The 24,192-nt window shown below is 40.2% G+C and overlaps 1 protein-coding gene across 4 annotated transcripts; it reads right to left on the bottom strand.

The window, feature by feature from the left end:
- Positions 1–2,253: 2,253 nt before the first annotated feature.
- Positions 2,254–22,341, bottom strand: cuedc1b (CUE domain containing 1b). 4 transcript variants are annotated; one of them, XM_071471542.1, is made up of 11 exons: positions 22,186–22,341; positions 15,567–16,269; positions 14,437–14,564; positions 13,242–13,368; positions 11,421–11,685; positions 8,918–8,983; positions 8,608–8,688; positions 7,081–7,174; positions 6,680–6,738; positions 5,808–5,877; positions 2,254–5,071 (listed from the first exon to the last, which is right to left on the bottom strand). In XM_071471542.1, coding segments are annotated over exons 2-11 (1,230 nt in total). In that variant the 5' UTR covers positions 15,906–16,269; positions 22,186–22,341; the 3' UTR covers positions 2,254–5,070. The 4 variants fall into 4 exon arrangements, with proteins under 4 accessions (XP_071327643.1, XP_071327646.1, XP_071327642.1 ...); XM_071471545.1 differs by having other exon boundaries at positions 11,421–11,682; XM_071471541.1 differs by lacking the exon at positions 2,254–5,071 and having other exon boundaries at positions 5,804–5,877; positions 22,186–22,321.
- Between the last annotated feature and the right edge of the window lie 1,851 nt (positions 22,342–24,192).

Here is a 24,192-nt window from a genome sequence, read left to right as displayed (position 1 = left end):
TACATTCATGACACACAACACTGAACCTGTGGGACATCCAGGTCCAGATGACTCAGCTGCTCAGCGCTCAGCAACAGAAATTCAGCCATGTTTGCTGATCAGCTTTGAATAATTGACTTGAGCCAATCACAATTTGGATACGCACAGTGAAAAGAGAAAATCCACCTTTACATCATTTAACACCATTCAGTACATTTCAGGAAGGAGTGCTAATGCTCTTTTCATCATTCTGTGGAGTCTGGAGTGTGCCAATGTAAAAATTATACACTTTTAAGCATTTAATTACATTCAATTACAATTAACTGATTTACTGAATTTGCATTTCAAGTCTGCAATACACAACTTAAAGTAAAATTTAAAATGTATTATATTATTCAAAATTTTAACTTTTTTTTTTTTAACTTTTAATGATAATTTAATGAATTATTCCATTTAATTTTTTTTTTTAAAAACTCAACACAATTTTGCATTTAATGTATTTATTACATCTATCAAAGAAAAAATATTTGATCAATTATGATTTAATTTTAAATGAATTTTAAAGGTTTTTAAATTACTTTTTTGCTATTGTTAAATTTATTGATGTGTGTCATGCATAATCACAATTTTCTTTCTCTTTCATTTACAGTGTCCAGTTCATTACCCCTTTAATTAATAATGTACTGAAGCTTTAAACAATAAAAAACTGTAAAACTGTCTCAAACTCAAGGCTCAATACCTGCGTTTCTCAGTGATAAACGACAGTGATAAGATTGTGTGTCTGTAGTGTGAATGACATCATGTGATCTTCAATATGTTCGATCAGCTCTAGAGAATAATAAGAATTTTACATTGAAATAACAAAACAAACCCTGGAACATTAAGTACACATCAACACTTTTCAATTGTTTTGAGTGGATTTTCCCTTTAGTGCTGTCAAACATGGACACCTGTGAAACAGAGTACAGTCTATACATTTGACCACACATGCTGTGTGTTTTTGGAAGACTAATTAGTTAATGAGTATGGAACTGCAAATATATAAAACATTTTTAAAAAGTGGTGTAATTTTTGGAAGTACGCTTGTTTATCAAAGACAGATGAGAAGAGTAAAAAAAAAGTAATTTTAGCTCATTTCTCAAATTGTTTGACACTTAAAAAATAAAATAAACATATTGAAATGTTATGATTAACAGCTGTAAATGGTATTAAGTGGTGCTGATGACGCTTTCACTTTAAGGGAATAAACTGTACTGTGTCCTGCACGGGAGATTTGTGTTTGTTAGGTCTGTTAGAAAAAAAGAGAAAAAAAAGGAGAATAATTGGGGCGGGTGTCCCTGAGAGGAGAACACATCAACAAGTTCCCTAAAACAACAGTCAAACTGATCACACCAAAAACCAGTCAGACAAATAGGGGCCTAAACAACTCTGGCAGCCTGACAACAGTCTGACAACAGTCCGATCATCAAAGAGCCTCATACACTGATTCCTCAGGATATGCAAGTATGTGGTGATATCGAGCATCAATCTTCCTAATCACTGAAAACGTTGGTGATTAGGAAGTGGGTGAAAGGTCATGGACTAAAAACAAAGCCCCCCCCCCCCCAAATCTGTTCAGGCTTCTTGTGACTCCTGGTGACTTGAAATTATAAAACTGATATTTTATAAAACTGAAACTATTGCAAATACGTGCACCAGTGCTGTGTCTGATGTTTCCAAGGTGTATGTTTTTAATGGCCGTTCTGCAAGTTAATTTCCCAAATAAACATCAACCATATGTCGCTTCATTTCTCTTTAACATGATCAATTTGTGGAATTATGCTTTAAAGACCAATGTTCAAACAAACTGGTGCAAACTGGAGTTTGAAGTCGACAGCACTGAACTATCGAAATGAAATCAGTCAAAAACACTTTTATCTGTTAAAGACACACTGGCCACATTACTACTAGTCTTATGGTGCAGGGGCATGGTGGGGACAGAAAAATGTGCAGACCACAGCCTGCAGGAGCTAGCGTGGCTCGTAGGCTAACCTCTGTCACTGTCCTCTCAGTCATTATAGCCCAACAGCTTCTCTGCCTCTGTGCTACTTGTATTTTTTCACTGTGCAAATATTAAAGAATAAAAATGCTCAATATTTCCTGAATGAGAGTTCAGTCCATTCCCCTCTCTCACACTGGCCGGACACTTGGAAGCCCTTATGACTTTGTGGGTCAAAGTTCAATCAGATTGAATGGGAAGTGAATTTGACTTTGCAGCATTAAAGGACCAGACCATTGTTTTTCTTTTTTTTTTTCTGCATGTTTCAGTCCCTTTATTAAAGCTATGTTCATTTCTTTTTCACCACCTGTTGGCAACAGAACATGTAAACACAACATTGACATATTATCATTTTATCAACTTGTTATAAATGTGTTAGCAAACAACCGATACATCCAGCAGTTACATAGCAACATTAGCATTCATTCGGACTCATGTTTACATCCTCCTGATGAATGTAAGTCCAGCGTTCGTGCAGCTTTTAGCTCTGTTTTGGTCTCCACCTGAGAAACATATTGAGATTTTAACAGCTAAATGCGCCGCTATGTGAAGCCAGCGAGTTGCTGTTTGGTGCTGAGCAGGTCGCGTGCAGTGGGTTTACAGCTGCCTGACGCTCCAAAACCATGAGCTGAGCTCTGTCATTTCATCCATGGTTCATATAAAATATTGATAAATGGCGCTTTAAAATAATGTTATGTATATATGTGACTTACAGTAATGTCTAAAACATGCATTAACACTGGAATGGTCCTTTAATAAATTCCTTATTTAAAAATCACTGACATCCAAATTTTGCTCATTACTAAATAAGCAAATGGCACGTTTAAGTAATTTTAATGAATGGGGATAAATAAAGCTCCCAAAATTGAGAAAAAAATCCAAACAGGGTAATTTGAGATTTTCTGAAGTGATAAGAAATTTTTTTTATGCACCAAGGTAGAAAAAAATAAGTTGTTTCCACTGAGTTAATTTATCAAATTTGTCTAGAGTTTAAAATCCGGCTTTTTTTCTAGGAAGTCCTGCACTGTAAATTTCCAACACTTATTCTTGTTGTGCATTCTTGTTCTTTACACCTTCTATTCACACGGGCTACATCACTTCTACTACTTCTCTAATCCATGCCAGTTTCACATCTACACACACAAATGGAAAGCACAGTAGAAACGGGTGAATGAAAACAGCACAAGCATTTTGTTTGTCTGTGTTTTCATTTTCTTCAGTCTTCACTTTCAGTGACATCCTATCAGAAAGAGACTTCACAGGGTGATCATCTGGTCATATTTCAGGTGCGTTATCCTTCAAAAACCAACATACCCATCATTCATTTGGAAATCACATGATCCGCTCAAAGAACACAGGGATAACCTGAGATACTGCAAAGTAGTCTGAGCGATTATTCGGATTTCCTTCACATCTTGCAAAAAATGTCCCTTAAGTTTAATGCAAGAGTTCTGGAAACCTGGCAGAATATTAGCAAAGATTCTCTGGATGTGGCTGGGCTGAAAACATAATGCAAATTAACAGGATATGACCTTAAAAATGCAAGGGCTTATGGGTAGGAGGAGGTAGACGTTGACATCTGGTAGCCATCTGCAGCATTTGTTGTGCAGTGTGCTGAATTTGATCTTTTTTTTTTTTTTTCTTGAAACAATATCTCCTCCATGTTTCTTTCAGTGTTTCCCCAGAATACAGGGGTCATCATGGGGGTGCATGGGGTTCAAGCTTGCCCCCCAGTTTTACTCCCCATGGTGCTAGCACCCTAAGCAACCAGCAGGAGTCACTAGTACAGCAACAACGCTGAGAACCCTCACTGGCTTCCCATCCTTCCCAGCCCTCTGGTTTTCTGCCGTCACAGACTGCAGCCACCACCACATGAGAACTGGAGGCAGGTAACGCAACAAACTGGGCACGCTCAGTTTTATTTTCTCTAAAGTGATGATCTTGTTGTGTAGCACAGATTGATTTGATACGTCTGCAGGTATAACAACCATAAGCTGCTACGTAGAGCTCAGGCCTCAGTATGTTTCACTGCACCTGATGATTTTCATTATCATTTCAAAATTGACAATTTTTTTATTCTTCACAGGCCTCGTTCTGTTGCTTTTCAAGTGAGCAACTGAGTCCAACACTGAGTTCCTTCAGGAGACACTGAAAATGTGCTGTTGTGCCAAATTTGAACAATAATCACATCATGTTTTAGACTGAACTCCACCGTGACCGTACCCTGGTTTTACAGTTATCCAGACTCCGTCTGTCTCTTCAAACTTCATAAGCAAGTTCTTGTTATTATTGTTTAATATTCTGAGAACACAGCTCATCACAACTTTTTTTTTATTACCTGTGCTGTTAGTGGTGCTACGACAGACTGGATGACACCGTTTTCACTGCGCCAAACAAACCAAACTAGTAAACTGCTCCAAACAAACACGGGTCAGTCATCAAGCGGTTCTCATGGACGAGGGTTGACAGCTGGGCGGCCACAAAGTTCACAGCCACTAAAGAGTTTCAGTTACAGAACCCCTGACGTTCAAAATATTACAATCTGGTTAAGAAAACATGGTAAAAAAGCTCTACATGGTTTAGTGTATATAAAGGGGAATGTGCACACTGGAGTTGAAATGCCCAGCCTGAGGGGACCCCCCCCCCCAGAAACACACGGTCTGCTACTGCACAGGAAGGGTTCATATGGTGAGATCATAACTATGCACGGGCTCCTCTCAGTGGACCAAAGGAAGCAGTTAACAAACACTGGGAGGGACTAATGCAGTTTCCTTTACATTTCAAATTATATATCAACAAAGTGTTATAATACAGAGATAATGCAGGTACAGACAGTTAGCCCAGTGCTGGGAACGGCTTCTTCTCCCTGGGAGGAGGAAGGGGGTGGGGGTGGGTGTGGGGGGGTCTCAGCTCATTGCTGAGCCTCATATTGGCTGGTTTGGATTACAGGGTGGGGTGAGCAGGTGGGGGAGACATGAAGAGGTGCAAGGCCACCACCCATGTGTCGTGCTGCCGTCGCCATGGTAACCCTGATATGGTGCAGCATGGGAGCATCTGAAACGAAGAGGAAAGTCATCCCAAAATTAAAACTGTGAATCAAGATGTTTTTAATTTTTTTTTTTTTTTATAAACACAGCCTCCACCCAGTGCACAGACAAACAACCAACCTGTTCGTTTTCATTATGACCTCATCTGCTACATAAAGTACTGTTACACTGCGGGCTGCAAAGGTTTTGTAAGTGGGCTGACAAGCAATTTGCAAAACAGTAAAACTTTTGTGAAAACCGGTAACTACAGTAATGAATGAATGAATGAATGAATAATAGGAACTGCTATGTTGCCGCTGCCAGACCACACTGTGTACTTGTTTGCTATCTCAGTCCAACACCGGAGAATCTAAATGGATGTCTGGTTAGCAACAGGAAATCAGCTCAGAATTCAGTAAATATCAAACTAACCTTCATTCGTCTGAGATTTTCTGTCCCAGTTACCTGTAACATCTGAGTGTGGAGGCTTCAATTCACTGTCACAACTTACAGGAGTAACAGAAGTACTTAGGAGAACGCCAGGAGGTAAATCACTCTGCTGGGGTGGTTTCCTCCAGAGCTTTATTTGAACATGTGGGTTGAACTTGGGTGGTCTGAGTTAAATGTTCTGTTTTTGTGGGAACAGTGTGTGGAGTATTTCTATTTACAGATGTTATTAAATATGGAGTTAGAAGCTTAGAAATATGTGCCCTAACTTCTATACAGCGCCTGCAACATGGTCCGGAGAAATGACGGAGTCTTACCATGATATTGGCTCGTTGCGTTGTTCATTCTCTTCCTGAGTGTTTGCCCTGCGAGGCTGACCGTCCTCCTCTGGACACAAACACATGATTATATGAGCATCACAAATAAACTATTCACACTTATTTAGATTTGTCGGTGGAGACGAACTAAGACACTGAGAGAGACCGACAGAGGGTAACAACACCACTGAGCAGTGGAGGTGTGTGGAAGTTTGTATTATCATAATATTAGACCAGTAGAGTCTGACTTTATCATTTGATTTCATTTTTCTTTTTCATATCAGTCTTCTGTGGTAAATGTCTTTTTATCTCTTTATCTAGAAACATCAGAGCAGGTACAACCAAGGGATCAGCCCAGAAACACACCTCTTCAAAGTTCAATGTAATATTTATTTAATGCAATTACATTTATTCTAATTTTTATTTTACACCTGGCACTTGCTACTTTATCTTTCACTGTGCTGTAAATTGTTGTCTAAAAAAAATACACATAAAGGCGTCATTTGAATTTCCTTGGGATCAATGTTATACATACAAATTATCTTTATCTATCTCTATAAATAAAATGTATTATTATTTTCTTTATTATTACATCTCACCACTTCAACAGACTTAACCCTTAAATGCATAAAAACTATATTACACCAATTCATTCATTTCATTCAGGTAAGCCTTCGACTGCTTGCATCCCAAATCAAACCTTTTTGATCTACTAAATATTTCAAATTCATATTGAATATAATTTAAATGTTGGTGTGACTCTGTTGCTGTGTCCGGTTGCTGAGTGAGGACCGACCAGTTAAAACCACTGCTCTGCAACACAGGGACACAACCAAACTGTGTCTGTGTCGCGACGCGTGGACGGTTCTTACCACTGGGGTTTCCCTCTACGTCGTCGAGGAGGTTGGCTGTGGAGTTGGCTGTGCCCAGTCTGGAGAGGAGCTTAGTTAAGAACAGCATGGACTCATGGGAGTGGACTAACGGTTATGGAGGCTGGTGATGTATGTGCAGCAGAAACCTCAGCAGTGATGGTGTTGATGGGGAATGGAAGTGCTCTGAGACTGAGGGGACGGATGAATCCTCAGAGATGATAATTATGCAGAATGAGCTTTTGGAAAAAGTTCTTTAATTTGCTAGATTTAATCATTTCTACTTTTTAAAAGGCACATGATCGTGGTCAGTAAATTATATTTGGCTACTTTTCCAACTTAAAACAACAACAGAAAACAGGAACGTCAGCCGGACAATGTGACCTGCGTTGACCAAAGGATACGAGTGGTGCTTCAGGAGCATCCTCCTCTTTGACTTTCTCCTCTTTGTCTTTTCTGAGAACGTTCTGGCGATTTCAAACAGCTTCTTTCTTGTTGCTGGAGGTGAAAAATGATCCTTGTCATTAACTACACTGAACTCTGACCTCGAGGTAGCGGTGTAACGGTGCGCACCAGTCAGTGCAGGACGTTTGGTTCGGTCCAGCCGAACAACCACTGTCAAAATTCAACAGCACATGTTCCACCCAGAAGGTTCTGGCTGTGCACCGGTGTGTTGACTGTCAGCTACAGCAAGTTAGTAAGGTTTGCTCTCGACACATCTATGCTGTCCAGGTTAACTAAGTGTGTCGGCTGTCAGAATGACAAACACAACTTGGAGCAGCCTCACTGACAGAAAAAGGACTCAAGATGTCATTCAGTTGTTTGACCAGGATGTGATCAAGGTCCTTAAATCTCTCAACGCTAGGTACGCTGTCAGAGTGAATCTGCAGAACACAAGCTCCGCCCCTGAACACCCCAGCAGATCTCATCATAGGACTGCATTTCCCTGGAACCTCCCTGAGTCTCAGGCTCTTAGAGACTCATGAGTCAAAGTATTGCTCTTGTGCAGTGTCATGTAAAAGCATCTTGCTAATGAATACTAATGATACTGTATGTACTGTATCAATAGATCCATCCTCTCTCTTTCTAAAAACACAGACAGAGGAATAAAACTTGGAAATGTTGAACTGCTGACTTTCTGACTGGTTAAGGTAAGTTTATTATAAATATACTGCACTTGTCTTAATCACCATTTTTTATTCTATTTATTTTAAACTATCGAGAATACAAGTCAGAGTCTTACAGTGGAGCTTTGGTGACATTTGTGTTTTTTTTTTTTTTTTGTTCAGGATTTTATCTTATTGACAATATGCCAACATTTGAGTGACTTAATAAGTACGGTGGCCCAGAGAGCTCAACGCACTGCAACTTAGAAAACAAATACAAGCAGACAAAACATGAACAAATTCAGAAATTCAACAATTTGACAACACACGTGCTGCAGATACAACACAACAGAAGTGTTTCCACAAAAAAAGTGATGAACCTGCTGGGACACAGCTGTATGTGGATGTATTGTAACACACTTGTTGTTCATTGATTTTAACTTCCACAGTCACAAATCATTCAACAAGTGTGTCGTTACTTTTCAGTGTCCCCTGGAAACACTTCCATTGTGTTGTGAGTTTTTGCAGCACATGTGTTGTCAAATGTTTTCTGAATGTGTTTGTGTTTTGTCCATTTGCATGAGTTTTCTCATTTGCTGTGCATTGAGCTCTCTGGGCCACTTCAACATTTACATTTATTTTTATTTTTTACAATAAATGACAAAAAATATTTTTCTGCATTTCTTTGTTTTCTCTGTCGTTCCCAAAACTGAGGTTCACACCGAAATGTAAACTTCGTGCACCGTTACACATCTACCTCAAAGGCTGACGCAGCATTAGTGAGATGCTGTGCTGTGCAGCAGTGGTGTAAATCAGCAGACTTACATTTGCCCATGTGCTTGAGTTTGTCTCTGAACAGGGCGTCGTCTGAAACGGCCTCCACTGAGGCTGCAGGGTACTGCTCTCCTGCACACACACACAGCAGCACTACCACACTGTACATGTATGCACACATCAAACACATCAACTGAAGCACAAGTGTTAATAGTATGATGCCCGTAGCACATATCCTTGACACAACCAACAAATATCACAGTGAATGCTTCAAGACACAAAGACCAGTATTCAGTAGAATTCAGTGTGCAAAGAAATTGCAGAGAGCTCGGGCAGAAGAAGCTCGATGAGTGATATCTACCTGTGGAATTCTCCATGCTAGATGAATGACTGGACTTTGATTTCTTTGATTCATACTTCAAGCGATCTAAAAACAGAGAGCAGATGTTATGACGTGAGGGAGAGGTGATGAACAAGATGTGATGAGCTCAGGTATAAAAAAGCCTCCACATCAGTTCATCCTGAGCAGTGTCTGATGAGAAGGTCAAAACAGTTTAAAGCAGCCGAGGAAAGCACCAATCTTTTTTCAGCCAGCTCATCCCAACAAAGCCCGATTTCAGAAGGACTAAAAGCTGAAAATATTTCACTGTATTAAACTGTCTTTCCTCAAAAATGTTGATCCTTGCCAGAGCAACATAAAAAAATCAGTTATGGGCCAATATATATAGTGTTGATCTCCATCAGAAGATATATTTGTGGTTTTAAGATCCAAAAACCATCTCAGTGTAGTTTTACATCTCCTCTCTCAGGCTTCTCTCTGGAGCTCTAGTAACAACAGGTCAGTGAGCCAATCAGAAGAGAGGATCTGAGGCTCCCTTCTGATTGGCCGACTGTTTCCTGAGTGATCCAATAAAAATATATTTAGGTATATTCAGGTAAACACTCAAAGAAACCAAATCCTGCAAGGTTGGATGGTGGGTCCAGGTGGGCGGGGCTTGGGGCATGGCTCAGGGCATGGCTCAGGGCAGTGACTGTATAGTTGTGACATCACAAAGTTCCAGAAGTCCTGATGGCTGGTTTTAAGGCTCAGTTTCTGAATACAGGCTGTGTGCATTTCTCTGTGGACTGAGGCTTTGATACTTTCACAGTATTAATATAGAACCTAGACCTGCTTTATAATCACAAACACATGGACATCTACGTTTAGACTGGATGGACCTTTAAGTAAATAATGTGACTTCATCCTTTATAAAACAACTGAAAACCTCTGTGCTTGGTTCAGGCACAGGTACACCTACTACAATGGAAGCAAGTGCCTTGATCATAAGCTGAGGGACGTGAGACTGTGACAAATGGAGACATATGGAATTAATTTTGTCCAAGCAAATAAAAGTAAAGAAATATACAATAACAAAACAAGATAACAGCAACAGGAACCCAGAACTATTAACACTGCTGAACGTGACAGAATTAAAATGTGAAAGGCAAAGAATTTTTATCCAGAATCACAGATTAAATTGACAGGACAGCAAGAGTTCGAGGGCCCCTCCTGTCTTCTTTCCATTTTTCTCCTGTTGGATCAAAGCCTATCATTGTGCTTCTGTATACCGATATCATTGTACAGCCAAGATGAATCAAAACACTCAAGTCTTATACTTGTACTTATAAGACATGAAAGTTGAGCCCACTTACAGCTTTGAATTATGTTTTTATTTTTATTTTTTTATTTGTTCCAAAGTCTGTTTGACAGCCAGAGCTGCAGCTGAAAGAATAATGGTAAAGACATCTAAGCAACACAACAATTTAATGGAATACACAACTGTATTTATAGTCTGATCAACTTGTGCCCTAATGATGGGGCAGTGATATTTTAAACCTAGTAACTTAACTTTAGTAACTAGTAAACTAGTAATCACACAGTAAAGAAAAATACCCAGCTAGACTTGTGTCCGTGTTTGTGATTGGTTACAAGCTGCAGACCCTTCCCCTTTTAGGTGAACACGATGGCAGTCCTCTGCTCTGACCAATAGCAGAGCAGCAGAGTTCTGCCTCCCCATATTTGTCAAAAGTCTAAAAAACCTGAACCAAGCGTTGCAGTCACACCTGCAGCGATTTTACAAAACTAGTTTCTTTGCCTTTCACGTTTTAGCACTTACAGTCTCTAGTGTGAGTAGCTTTGTGTTGCTGATATCACTGTGCGGTTTGTGATCACACATTTAAGTGTCATTACTCACACAAAAGTAATTCCAAAGAGACATGCAGAGGACCTGGGCATCACGGCAAATCATGGCAATAACAGCACAAAATAACGAGGACTTTTAAAGGTTCCCTGTGGACTTTACTTGTGAACAAACAGAGGTTTTTATTTACATCCAGTGTCACTCTCTAAAACACACTGTGTGTATCATAAATGTGTTGAGTTCATTTCCAAATTTGTTTCAAGCATTTTAAATCCAGCGTAGTTCACAGTCACGTTTACTGGCTGGAAGTCATCGTCTTCTTCGCCTCTGTTCGTGCACCGCAGCAGCACCACCTGTACATCGGTGTGTGTGGTGTCAAACAACACTGACAGGAGTGTGTACCAGGCCTCCTGTCCTTGTGCAAGCAAAACACTGACTCCACAGCACCAGTAAAGGTCAGAAACTCCACAGGGAACCTTTGATGGAAACGATTTTAACTTGTCATTGTCTTAATAAAAACTGAACCATCTCAGACCCTCAAGTGAAGGTTTTCATGTTCTGTGCTTTACTTCCAGTGAAGACCACCCTGTCTACAATACTATAAACCAACACCAGTGCAGCGACTGACGCTGACATTATGAGCAGAACCTCTGTGTGAGATGAGTGTGGTTTAAACCTTCGTACCTCTCTCTAAGGCGATGAGGAACTCGCGGTTGCGCTGCAGCTCTCTCATGAACTCCTCGTTCTGCAGGAACAGGGCAATGCGCTCGTCTTCCAGATACTGCTTCAGTTTCTTGTCTTGCTCTGTGCCGCCTGTTGTCAAACCTGCAGCTCCAGCGGTCCCTGCAGCTCCAGACTGAGAAGCAGACTGGGCTGTCCATTGGCTTATGGAAGAAACTGAGGAGGAGGATGATGATGAAGGCTGGGATAGGCTGCTCTGAGAGCTCTGCTGAAGTAAAGACAGGAGAGGTCATTGGTTATAAAATTAATTTATGTGTTTTCACCACTTGAGGAGGTTGTTCAATATGTTCTCTGGCAGCCATACAGAAGGAAAAACAGCTGTACAGCTACAACTCCTCCTCCTCCCTCAAAGTGTTACTGAGATACTGCGTTCATTAGAATAAGACAGTCGGGCTGGCGCCCTGGCTGCTGCTGGCGCCGACAGAATAAATCTATTCTCCACCTACGAGCTCCACGTCTGCTTCAGTTGACCCTGGTTTATACACGTTGTGAGAAGCATGAGCAGTACAATACTTTGACGAATACCTCCCATGAATCCCTGTAGTTCTCTACAGAGATCTCCTAATGGCTGCTTCCTGCAGGATAATGCTCCATATCACAAAGTCGTCTCAAACTGGTTCCATCAACATGACAGTGAGTTCAGTGAACTTCAGGGCCCTCCCCGGTCACCAGAGCTGAGTCCAGCAGAACACAGTTTACCAAATATTGATTTATTTGTGGCTGCTCGCTACAACATCAACACTGACCACCACATATTGAGTTTCTATTTTTTTTTTCACTATTTCAAATGGATAAAATCTTATTTCATTAATAAGCTGTGTGCAGTGCATTGATTCATTCTGCCCCTCCTTGCCCTGCTCTGTCTCTCACTCAAACACACTGACAACACACCCGTCTGTTAAAGCTGGACCGGCCATCAGGAGCAGCAGGAGAAATCCCTCCACACCGGTGGACCAGAGGACCATCAAAAAAACCCATAAAGTTTTTAACAGCCCTGTAACGTCTGTCATTCATGGTGCACAGAGCGAGCTGTGTGCATGTGTCAACCCCGGCATGTAATCAACCCTCACAGACCCGTGTCAGGTCAGTGAAGGTTATTTGTTTGACACAGTGTGAAGGAATGAAGCTGTCTGTTTATTGTTCAGTTATTTATGTTCTGCTACCCCCGAAAGCCAAGCAGAGGGAAGCCCTGCCCACTGCCCCTCATAAAGTGCTCAGTGATACTAGAGAAACACTAAAACTATATCTGTGAAGGGAAAAGCTGAGCAGATGGACAAATGATAGTTTATGTATAATTTCCTGAAAACCACAGATTTTTAACTCTTCTGTTTGAATTTAACAATCCAGAAAAACATGTTAATCACTATTTGAACTGGAGACAGGCTGGTCATTTCTCTGTCTGCAGCCTTTATGCTTGATTAGTCTAAAAAACTGACAGTTTCAGCTCCATCTGTATGAAAGCCACGTTGATCTGAATATATCTTTTTCACCGTTCCAGGTCTTCACCATTTTCCTTTATTCTCTGCAGTTAGAAAACTCTTGAAACTTGTTTGAACTGTGGGATCTCTCACGGTGAACACCATGTCTGCATTCAGTTTCACCCATTTAATGTTTAATGCAGTCCATCAAATCAATCTGCATTACAATAATGTAACTGATCAATATCACTTCAGACTTGATGTTCATTATCATGAGCAACAACTCAAGCTTGTTTCAGGAGTCCAACTGACCCATCTAACATCTGTGTGCTAACATTTTTTTTACCTGTGTACTGTTTGACTGCTGCGGCAGAATCCGCAGAAAATCATCCGGGAGATTTCCGAGCAAAGGAGGGTTCCAGTTCCGGTAGCTTCTGACCTGCTGGTGACCTGGAGGTGGCTGGGCTTCAAATCTAGGAGATGAAGTAGAAGAACAAATCAGTCCCTCTATCAACTGCATTAGGAACATTATCAACTAACCTGTATCCCAAAGTACAATCAATAATTTACATCATTTAAATTGCACTCTCAAATAAAAAATAAAAATAAAAATAAATAAATAAATAAATAAATATCACATCAGAATGACATCAGAGAACCAAAGGAAATGACCGATGAGCACGTGCAAATAAAGTGAAACACTTACAGGAACACTATAAAACAGTGTTGTACAAACAGATTGATTGATTATGGGATAATCTGACTCTTGGTGGTGGAGGTTTTGTTTCTGTGTGCACATAATGCACCGTCCTGCATCAGCAGCTACTGCATGGATGGTGTTCAGATGTGTGGTCTTCAGAGGATGAATCCTAGAGACTCTGGTGATCCTCCATCACATCTGACTGAAATCAACACCTGCTCTACTGGATGCAAATTGACATTTGTACCAAATAAACATGCATCCATGACATTTGGTGCAAATGTCCTCAGAGGATGAATTCTATTCATAACATCGATCAAAATGAACTGACCCCCCTGACTTTTCATCAGCATCACCACCAGGTCAAAAGCTCCTCTGTTCAACACTTAATGATCAATACATGCAAAACTACTGACATGCCCATCACCCTCGGCTGAACCTCTTTTATAATGTTAATTAGCAAAATCATCATGTTAAACTGAGATCGTGAACACAATAAACATTACACCAGCAACGATCAGAAAAGGCCGGTTCTCAGCATCATCAGCTGATCAGTGACCAGCTGATCAGTTTCAGATCAAGTTTACACTAATGTACCACACAATGGTTATCAATTAATCTTGTAACGGTTTAATGTTTAAAGTGCCAAAAGTGAGTAAAATGGTCAAGAGTAATGGTCTAAGACTAGATTACCTTTTTTCACCTACAAACCTCCTTCAATTCAGTAAAATCAGAGGCACATGGACTTAAATAAAAACCCAAATATAAAAAACTGGTTTTTAAAGTAGCTCTTAGTCTGATTTGCAAATTTGAGGCCTCAACTTCGGTCCCTCTTGCTTACCGTGGTGGGGGTGTTGGTGGGGTTTCCGGGTATTTCCTGTCATAAATGTGCATATCATATGTTGGTGGAGAGTAGACTGGAGGTGGCTCCTCATCTGAACTATCAGGTTCCAGCGTTCGCTCCAGAATCTAGAAACAAACAGACGACACAAGCTTTGATTCAATGAAATATTTTCAACCTGCTTCACCCTCATAATCTAAGAATTCCACTTTGATTCTAATTAGAGTCCGCTATCTGAGGTTTAGACCATAGTCAAATATAACATGCTACATTTAGACCTCCCCGTGATGCTGTATCTATTTTGTGAAATGAAAACTGACAGTGAGTAGCCTCTATGAGTCTAAATGAGTGAGTTTCCACTGATTAACATTCAGACATATTTATTTTGTAAAGAAAAGCTGAATGACTGTGGTGGTGGGGGGGTGCAGAGAGGCCAGAAGGCAAAACATGATAGTTTAAAGCTCAGGTTGGATAAAATTCACTCCTTTTTATTCAAAATCTATCAGTGCGTGGGTCAGCAGCATCTCCAGCTGGTCATGAGGCCTCAGGGCTGGGTGATACCTTGGACTTGATACCGATTCTTAAAGATACTTTTTTTGATACCAATTTTATCAAATCCTTTTTAACAAAAATAAAACAACAATACACATGATTCTACAAATTTTACTTTTACTTTAGTTTTATTTTGAAGCTCGGTCTCCTTACACACTCATACACGTTTGTCTAAATAAACAGCCAATCACCAGCATTATTAGATCTTGTCCAAGCATGCTGCATGCTGATTGGCTCACTGACACTGGTGAGATTTACTCATTAGGTATCAGAATTTGGTATCAAATGAGGAGGTATTTTTCAATCCTCAACAGTATCAAACCAATTCTGCCGGTTCAGCTTACACCTATTGGAGGATTTTTTATTTTGATGTATCAGTTTCATAACCATGAAGTTTTATTACGTTTTTCAACTAATTAAGTCTTTTAAATCGTTTCCCATCATCTTGAAATGTCCATCTGTCACTGACCCTGCTGATAATCAGTGACCTAAAAATGGAGGGTTTACTGACAGCCCATGAGGCCGGGCTAGTATTAGATTCCTAACTGGTGTCGTGCCCTGGGACCCTATCCACCGACCTCTGCTGGGATGCTGTCGTCTGAATCTGAACTGTCATCTGAGCCCTGTCCGTCAATGCTCATCTGGAGCAGCTGGTCGATGGTGGCGTCCACAGCTCCGTTGTTGGAGCGCAGCACGCACTCGATCACCTCATAGTCCATAGAGGGGAACATGGTCTTGAAGTCCTCCATGGCCTGGTTGAACTCCAGGCGTCGGACTTGCCGGTTGGGCCTGCTGTTGTTGAGCTGCCCCTGTCCGCTGCCGCTGCCGCTGCCGCTCCCGCCACCGCTGCCACCGCCACCACTTCCACTACTTCTGGAGCCTCCATTGCTGCTGCTGCGTTTGAACAGGCTGGTCATCCTCAGGGCCTGGCTGCCTCAAGTGCTGCCAACCTACTGACAGGATGGCTCTACTTTTCCGTCTCCACCACAAGCACTTCAGCCCCGTCAGTCTCACTTGCTTTCAGCTTTTTCCCCCCACTCAGTTTCTCATTCTTACACAAACATGGCAGTCTTCTGGTGGGAGTTCAGAAAAACTGGAGGTTTTCCCCCCAAATGCTACTTGTTATTCAGCAGAATCCGGCATGACTGGCCGTATCATAAGGTGTGCAGGTGTGTGACGGTCAGGTGGTGACAGAAATCAAACGTCCAAGGTTCTGTCACCAGGTGGAGATTAGAGTCAAAATCCTCCAGGGAACAGACATAGCTGCATCACACTCGTCACCTGCAGAGAGAGAAGACAGACGAACTGCATTAGGAAGAGTTAGTAACAAACACTGTACAGTAGCACCTCAATTAAATTACATCTCTAATTCTCAACTGGGACCCAGAGTTCTGCTGATCTTCAGTTAAAAGTAGCTCAATCAGTGTGGAGGGACTGTAGTTACATCCAGCATCTCAGATATCCATTTAAAAAAAAGTCAAGAGGTTCACTCACAAATGGACAAATAAAGACGTCCAGACCCTCAGTAGTATTTGGGCAGAAGGGGTCATTTAGAGGGAGGAGGGGTTCAGGGTTCAGTATTCTTCAAACAAGCATCTGAAATCCCAACAAAACCAACACATGTAACCGACCAGGTATGTAGAAGAGTAAAAGTAGATGGAGGTGAACCTGATTCCTCCACCGTTATCTGTCCAACTACTGCTTACTTTATTTAAAAGGCCCACATTTTACTCTTCTTCTGTGTTTTATCTGAAGTGTTTATATCCAGCAGAAGATATATATGTGGTTTTAAGAACCAAAAACCATCTCAGTGTAGTTTTACATCTCCTCTCTCAGGCTTCTCTCTGGAGCTCTAGTCAGAAAACAACAGGTCAGTCAGCCAATCAGAAGAGAGGATTTGAGCCTCTCTTCTGATTTGCTAAGTGATTGAATAGAAATATTGCAGAATTCAGGTAAACACTCAGAGAAACCAAATCCAAGACCCACCATCCAGCTAAAGGTGGTCCAGGTGGGCGGGGCTTGTGGCATGATTAAGCTTTGTTGTGACGTCACAAAGTTGCACAAGTCCTGACGGCTGGTTTTAAGGCTCAGTGTCTGAATACAGGCTGTGTGCATTTCTCTGTGGACTGAGGCTTTGATACTTTCACAGTATTAATATAGAACCTAGACCTGCTTTATAATCAAAACACATGGACATCTCTCTCACTTTACACAATATCAGACCTTTAATCAACCACGAAAACACACATTGAAATGACACAGCTGGTACCTCAAAGGACCTGACCTGCACTTATTGAGAGCATTATTAGGAACACCATACTGATACTGATACTTTGATATGTACATATAAAAAGTATATTTTGTTTGGATATTCCAAATTTGGCCTTTGTCCTATACAAGATGTGGGACGTGCAGATATCTTTCCGGTTTTAGGAGCAGTCTCTGGACATGTATACAGGAATATGCATCTCAGTCAGGATTTTATGGCAGTTTGCAACAAACCTCTCACCTGTTTACAGTCAGCTCTGTGCAAACCAGCAACACCACATTTGGTCAGAAAGAGCAAAAATATTTACACAAGATGAGTTACACTGAAATACTTTAATATCAACCACGCAGTAGTAACCAGTGACATTCAGCCTAATGCTCCTTCACATGGTTTGCTGATATGTTGAACTTTGAACCCTACCAGGGGTTTTTAGCCTCATTCTGCCACAGAATGAGAGTGTGCCAGCATTAGTGTGTTTGTGATACCAGGCCTTGGCCTTGCACACACACAGATACCTTCCCAACATCATATTAATCTGCACCGAAGAACCACGCTATATTTAGCACACAATCCAGGCCTCTCGGTCCTCAGAGAGTGTGTGTTTCTGCCTGTGGATGGGAGACAGTTGCTTACTGCCTCTCTTAAAATCACAGTGGTCTTTCCTTTGACCAGTGAACACATGCACTACTGTCAGCTCTGGACTGTACTTGTCTGAACCAGTTACAAGATGGTGACACACTTGCATCATATCCGAGTCACAGCCTCAGACGTCACTTGCCACATGACCTCTGAACTCAAAATGAAATATACTTATATATATATATATATATAGCGTTTATATTGATTTTCACATGTAGGGTGTGGCGACTTGCTTGTTGCGTGTGAGAGTCTTAAGTCAGACTGGATGTTCAACCAGCCGTCACCTGTTGACCAACATGCTAATCTGTAATTCTGCTAATCTCATGATAGTGGCGATGTTGGATGGCCTCACTGACACCATCACTCACTGACTCACTGCTTTACTTGTGTTTTTCACCCGGCTGGCAGCCTGGCAGCTTATTGGCTGACACAAATGTTTGACAACTGTAATTCTGCAGCATCAGTGACAATAAAAAAAAAAAATCTAACTATGTATTGGGGTAAAATAATGCTTATATAATTGCATTTTATACCACACTGTTTACACTTTTGCTCAGCTGACCGGTGTAACCAAGAGGGAGGGCGACTGACCCCTCCCCCAAACAGCAATTGTCCGAATATAACTCAGCAACCATGTAAGGGTTTGTCCAGTGTGCATGCAGCTGGAGGAGGAGCAACAACACTTTAAGATTTATTTAGTTTTTTTAATGCCTTTCAAAAGCATCAGGAATTAATCAAATGTATGTTTGTATCTGTGTAGCCATCAAACGCATATTTCAGACCCTTATTTTTACATGAGTCAGCTGGAAACTAAAACAGCTGATATAAGCTGGAGCTGATAAAATCTGCCGATGACAAATGTTGTTTAGCCGGTAAACTCGACGGCTGCTAACTAAAAAGGACAATACAGCTTCTGTTTACTTCTGTGGATGTTTCAAGTTGTAAATCTGCACTTTTATCTGCATACATGAAATATAATTGTAAAGCTCGACAGGTGTAGCAACAGCACCTGAGGGTGTTTTCACAGCTGACAGTCCAAACCAAGGCTCATGTTTCTGTTACATTTTGTACGTTTGCTGTGGTTAATTTTGGCTTCGCATTGCGATTTTGTGAGCGCACAAAAGGACATCGGTCTGCATGACATACCTACGTCCTGTCAGCATCGCCGACATGTGCTGCGTCTCCCTATACTTGACAGTGATTGGTTTACAGACAGGCGTGCATCGTATGTTGCTGTCAATTCGGCAGGCAGCCTTTTCCGTATCCTCCTTCTCTCACAAGTTTCTTCAAGTTGATTTTTTTTTTTATTTAGTCGAAAACTCCAAACGAAAGGAACCATGGTTTGATTTATGTTGTGCTTGAATTGAAGTTTACATCTTTTAATAATGATCATCTAATATTCAGGCCAATAAGGCCGATTTCTTATCATATGATAACACTGTCTGCACTCGTGTATATTACATGACTGATACTGATCTGTGAAAAATGTAAGAATCAAAATATAAAACAACCCAGAAAACATTCTGTTTAAAATGTCTTCAGCTTCTCTTCTGCTGCCACAACCAATCCAGCATCGCCCTCGTCACTAAGCTGTCAACCATGTGACTGTTGATCAGAAGCATGGCACCGATCTGCACAACAGAGGCATCAGCACAGCACCAAGATACTCCACTCACAGCAGCGGGATCATTTGCACTTTGTTAATGATCCACCTACAGCAGTAAGCGTAGCACCCTGACAGAGAGGTGGCACAAGTGACAACTGAACTGAAGCCAAGAGCCAAGAACACACTTTAACAAATCTCACACAGTCTGTCAGCCAGGGAGTTAACAGCCACTAAAGCCACATGGAAGTGGTTCCTCTGTTGGAAGTTCAATGTAAAATTGTGCTTTGCTAAGCATCAAACATCTAACAGGCAAAACAGTTTCAAATATTTCACTTATTTCTCACAGCCTCTGAAAATAAGTTGGCACAAAGGGCGTAACACCAGTGCCCATCTGCATGTCACCAGTTCAAATTTATTAAAAAAAAAAAAAATTATTCCTTGGTTACAGGTCTTTTCCTTTTTTCTTGTCCCCCAAGCTGGCCTCTGAAGCAGCACTTCCTCTCGGACTGCGTGCCGTTCCCGGCCTGCTTCTCCAATCAGATGATTGTGTTTAAGAGAAATCTGCACACAGTGTGAGAGGAAGTGCTGCCCGAGGGGCCCCAATCAGGGCAACAAACTCCCCTGAGTTTCTCCTGAGGTTGATAAAATCTCACTTTTAATTTTTAATAGTGAAGTAAGCATAATTATACACATGTACATTTCAACATATTGGCTAATTTTGTTATATATACATTTTTAATGGTGTATTCCTCTTTTGAGAGGGACTGGTTGATGCCATAGTTACCTATTAACTGATCTTAGCTACATGAACAGCACAGGCCAACTTCAAACTAACAGGTAAAAATGACAAGTTACTCCAAACCTGCTGGATCTGAACATAAGCAACTGTTTGCTAACAGCAATGTAAAATGTGCCGATACGTCATTGTTGTGTTTGCAACCTGTTTGTAGTGCCTCCAAATGGAAAAAAAAAAAACGAAACAATTTTTGCAGGTTTAAAGTCAACTTTTCACTTTGGTTGCTACCACTGTCCTGTGAACCCCCCCCCCCACCCCCCAGGATAATGCTGTTGGGTGTCCATCTACATCCTGAGTCTAACCCAAGCACAAAACATCACGGCTTAGTGACTGAAGCCAGTGCACAACTACATGCCTTTTGTGACAGCTATTGCAGTGTAGCAAATGCCAACTTGAGCCTGTGCAGCTGTGTCACTACTGCTTTCATGAACCCGGCACGTACGTCTTCAGATCTGAAACACTGTGGTCCACATTCTTGCCAAATGCACATAGCTACTTGTCGATTTTTCTTTTTTCTTTCTTTTTCCTGTGGATAGTTATTATGTTGCGTAGCAAGTGATATATGCACCCAGCCGATGTGATTTTCAGCTGACAGGGAAGCTGTTGTAGTGGTAAATAGGAGAAGTTAGTAGTTTTATGATAACTGAAGATATGTTCCTGTAAATCAACTAAACAACCTGCACAACTGTGTCAATCACATCTGCACTTGTCAGTTTTCTGTTGCTATTTTGTTCTGGTTTTGGCACAAAAAGATTATATAAATATATAGTTTGACAGATTCTGTATATTAGGGCTGAATGATATGCAAAACAAGTCTGGGGTATCTCTGTAGCACCACAATGCTTCATTTTTTATAACTTTCCTTATATTTAAACAAATTCAAGGCATCATTATCAGGTGTGGTATTTTATGCAACGTTTTTTAAAAATATTCTGAATTTTTTTACTCATAATCACCAAACTCCCTCAAAATGTCCCACCACAACCTCACCTCTGAGCTTTATAACTAGTTTAGCTGTATTGCAACTGTTGTGCAAATGTTTTGATTATACTCACCTACTTTATTTTGACGGCTGTTACTAAAGAAGTTGCAGTGACAGAGCAGTGTGACTGAAACCGATGGCCCCAGGAGTCAGTGTGAGAGATAAATCAGATGTGGTTTAAGTTCAGATCTCTATTACACTGACAAACTGGGTTTATTTTAAGGTGAGAGTATTATAGGAGGAACAGCTGACAAAATAAGACGGGTTTTATCAGGTGTTGTGAAGCTCATAACTTGTGTTTCTGTGCATGTAAGCTGCATGTAAACTGGGCCAAATCAAAAATAATGTTATTATAAAGTGTGTCAGCCGTCCCTTGCTAACAAGCTAACGGTTCTCAGCTATTAGCCAACTATCAACTCTCACATTTAGCTATAAATAATATGATTTGTAACCCGAACCTTTAAAAAAAATAAAATTTAAAAAATTTAAAAAAGACTACAGCATTGACTTTATGCTACAGCAGCTAATGTTAGCAGCGGCCTTATGAGAAACTAGGTTTAGCAGCTAATGTTAGCAGCTCCAGCTACCGTTAACTAACCACAACCGGGCACATATGTGGTCCCGATCGGGAACCGTCTGCCAGGCCTCGGCCAGCGAGTCACCCCGCATTAGCTCTGTGGAAATATGTCATCGAGTTCAACACGCAAACGTTACGGACCTCAGGTATTTTCAGCAGAACAGAAGCAGACTGCTGAAAACAACTCTTTCTCTCCCTTCGCCGTGTCGGTGTTTACAAAGTGAAGCCGTGAACCAGGCTAAAAAAAAAAATGCTATTAAATCCAGCGGTTGAAGCTGTGCGCTGTGTTTCGCGCCGGGAGAAAATATGAACGGTTAATGTTACTCACTGGCAGCGGCACCGAGGGTTCAGCTGAACAGATAATATCCAGTTTGGTAAAGTGTCGACAGGAAGCACAGCCGAGCAGCAGGACGGTGGATTTCAGCATCGTAACGGGAGCCAGGAGGATCCGTCCTCCCCTCAGCCGCAGAAAGCCACTCAACTCAGACCGAGACCGGAAGCGCCGGGTCAGCCGCAACACAGGGAAACCTTCAGTATAAAACACATATTTACTGTGCATGATGTGCAATATCAAAAGATTTTTAAAAAATCTGTAATTAATACATATATATATACGTGATCATTAAAAATAAATATACCACAATCGTTTTTATCGCCAAGTAGGTTTTCACATAAAAGGAATTTGCATTGCTGTTTTGGTGCATAACAATAGACATAGAATAAATATAATAACAGATATGTATGAAAAAAATATATAAATAGAAAAAATTACTATAAAATAAAATATTTTTTAAAACAACGTATAATACATATATATGTAATATAAATATAATACAAATATATACAATGTTCATCATGAATGGACGATATGAAATATGTTGACCGATTAAGTAACTAATTAGGACATGATAAACCTATAACATCCCGATGCATAAAAAAAGATCATAATAATAATAACAATTTTGAAATTTGAGGGACATTTTCTTTTTTATTTCAGCGAGAGTGATAGCAGTAGAGTAGAAGTGTTTATTAATATGATAAGAATATAAGGTAAGACAAGTTTATTTATATAGCACTGTTCAGACACATGGCTATTATACGTTTACTTTACAAATGCATGGTAATACATTAAAAATAGAACTTAAATGTCATTAAAATTGCATTTTAAAATAACAAAAACAAATGTGAATGATAAAAAAATATATGTTAAACAGACAGGAAAAACAAAACTCCATACCAGTTTGTCAAATGAAGATCAAAGAAACATGTAAAAGCCACCAACTGAAAGAAAGATCCATAAGTTGGGATTTATTTAACCTCATTGTCATTAGTTCACTTTAAAGTTTTTGAAAAAGACTTAAAGGTAAATACAAATTTTGTTATGTTTACAACAGCACAATTTTTTGAGAGACTAGTTAGAAGTTTATTTTGAAGGGCAAATGATTCTGCTCACTGTCTTACTTTATGCAGCTTAATTTCATGCAGCCTCTTTAAATGGCACAGCAGATGAATGAACACTGGCCAGGCAGGTTTCAAATAAATGGCAGCTTGTCAACACTAAGCTTGTAATTCTCTTTGTTCTTGAAACTGTGATAGATGGATGAAAACGGGGAATTTAAGGGAATTAATTAATCATAGTAATTTAATTCCCTTAAGTAATTAATTGATTATTCAGTGTCAATTATAGACTTTGAGGAAGGTATTCTTTTCTATGATGATCCTGTCAGGGTGAACAAAATAACAGGGACTCTTTATCAATACCACCACTACCTGCAGCATCAGAAATTAAGATGAATATAATGTTCTCTAACATAACAAGCTTCATAAAGTAGTTTTTACGTGATTAACGCTTGTGACATTTGAACCTCGGGCCACTCCGTAGCTCGGGAAATCAGGACGCAATGCACCGAGGTCGATGCCGTCGTGAGCAGTAATGGATTATTATTAACATTATAGTATAATGTTACAGTTAGTAAATTGGTATGCCCATCTGTAATTTTTTTGTTGGGCTTTTGTTTTAGTTTATTTAAGCATCTTGTTTTACAATGCAGTTTGCACATGTTAGTTACTTGAACTGAGAGTATTTCTCATTGTAGCAATAAATAAACATGATTTTTTTTTTCCCTAAAGCAAACATTTGTCTATTCTCATGTTGAAAAGAGTATTAAAATTGAAAAAAATCAGTTTAAGGTACATTTAGAACAGATTAAAAATATGCGATTAATCATGATTAACTATGATCACTCATGCGATTAATCGTGATTAAATATTTTAATCGATTGACAGCCCTACTTATTATATAATGCACGACTTGAACACAAAATGCTTCAGAAGA

Source organism: Trachinotus anak, unplaced genomic scaffold, assembly GCF_046630095.1.
Source record: "Trachinotus anak isolate AG129_WGS33_773 ecotype Australia unplaced genomic scaffold, CSIRO_AGI_Tana_v1 ptg000034l, whole genome shotgun sequence".
Classification (NCBI taxonomy): domain Eukaryota; kingdom Metazoa; phylum Chordata; class Actinopteri; order Carangiformes; family Carangidae; genus Trachinotus; species Trachinotus anak.
Note: the sequence above shows the minus strand (reverse complement) of the source record. Positions and strands in the feature narration are given on the sequence as shown.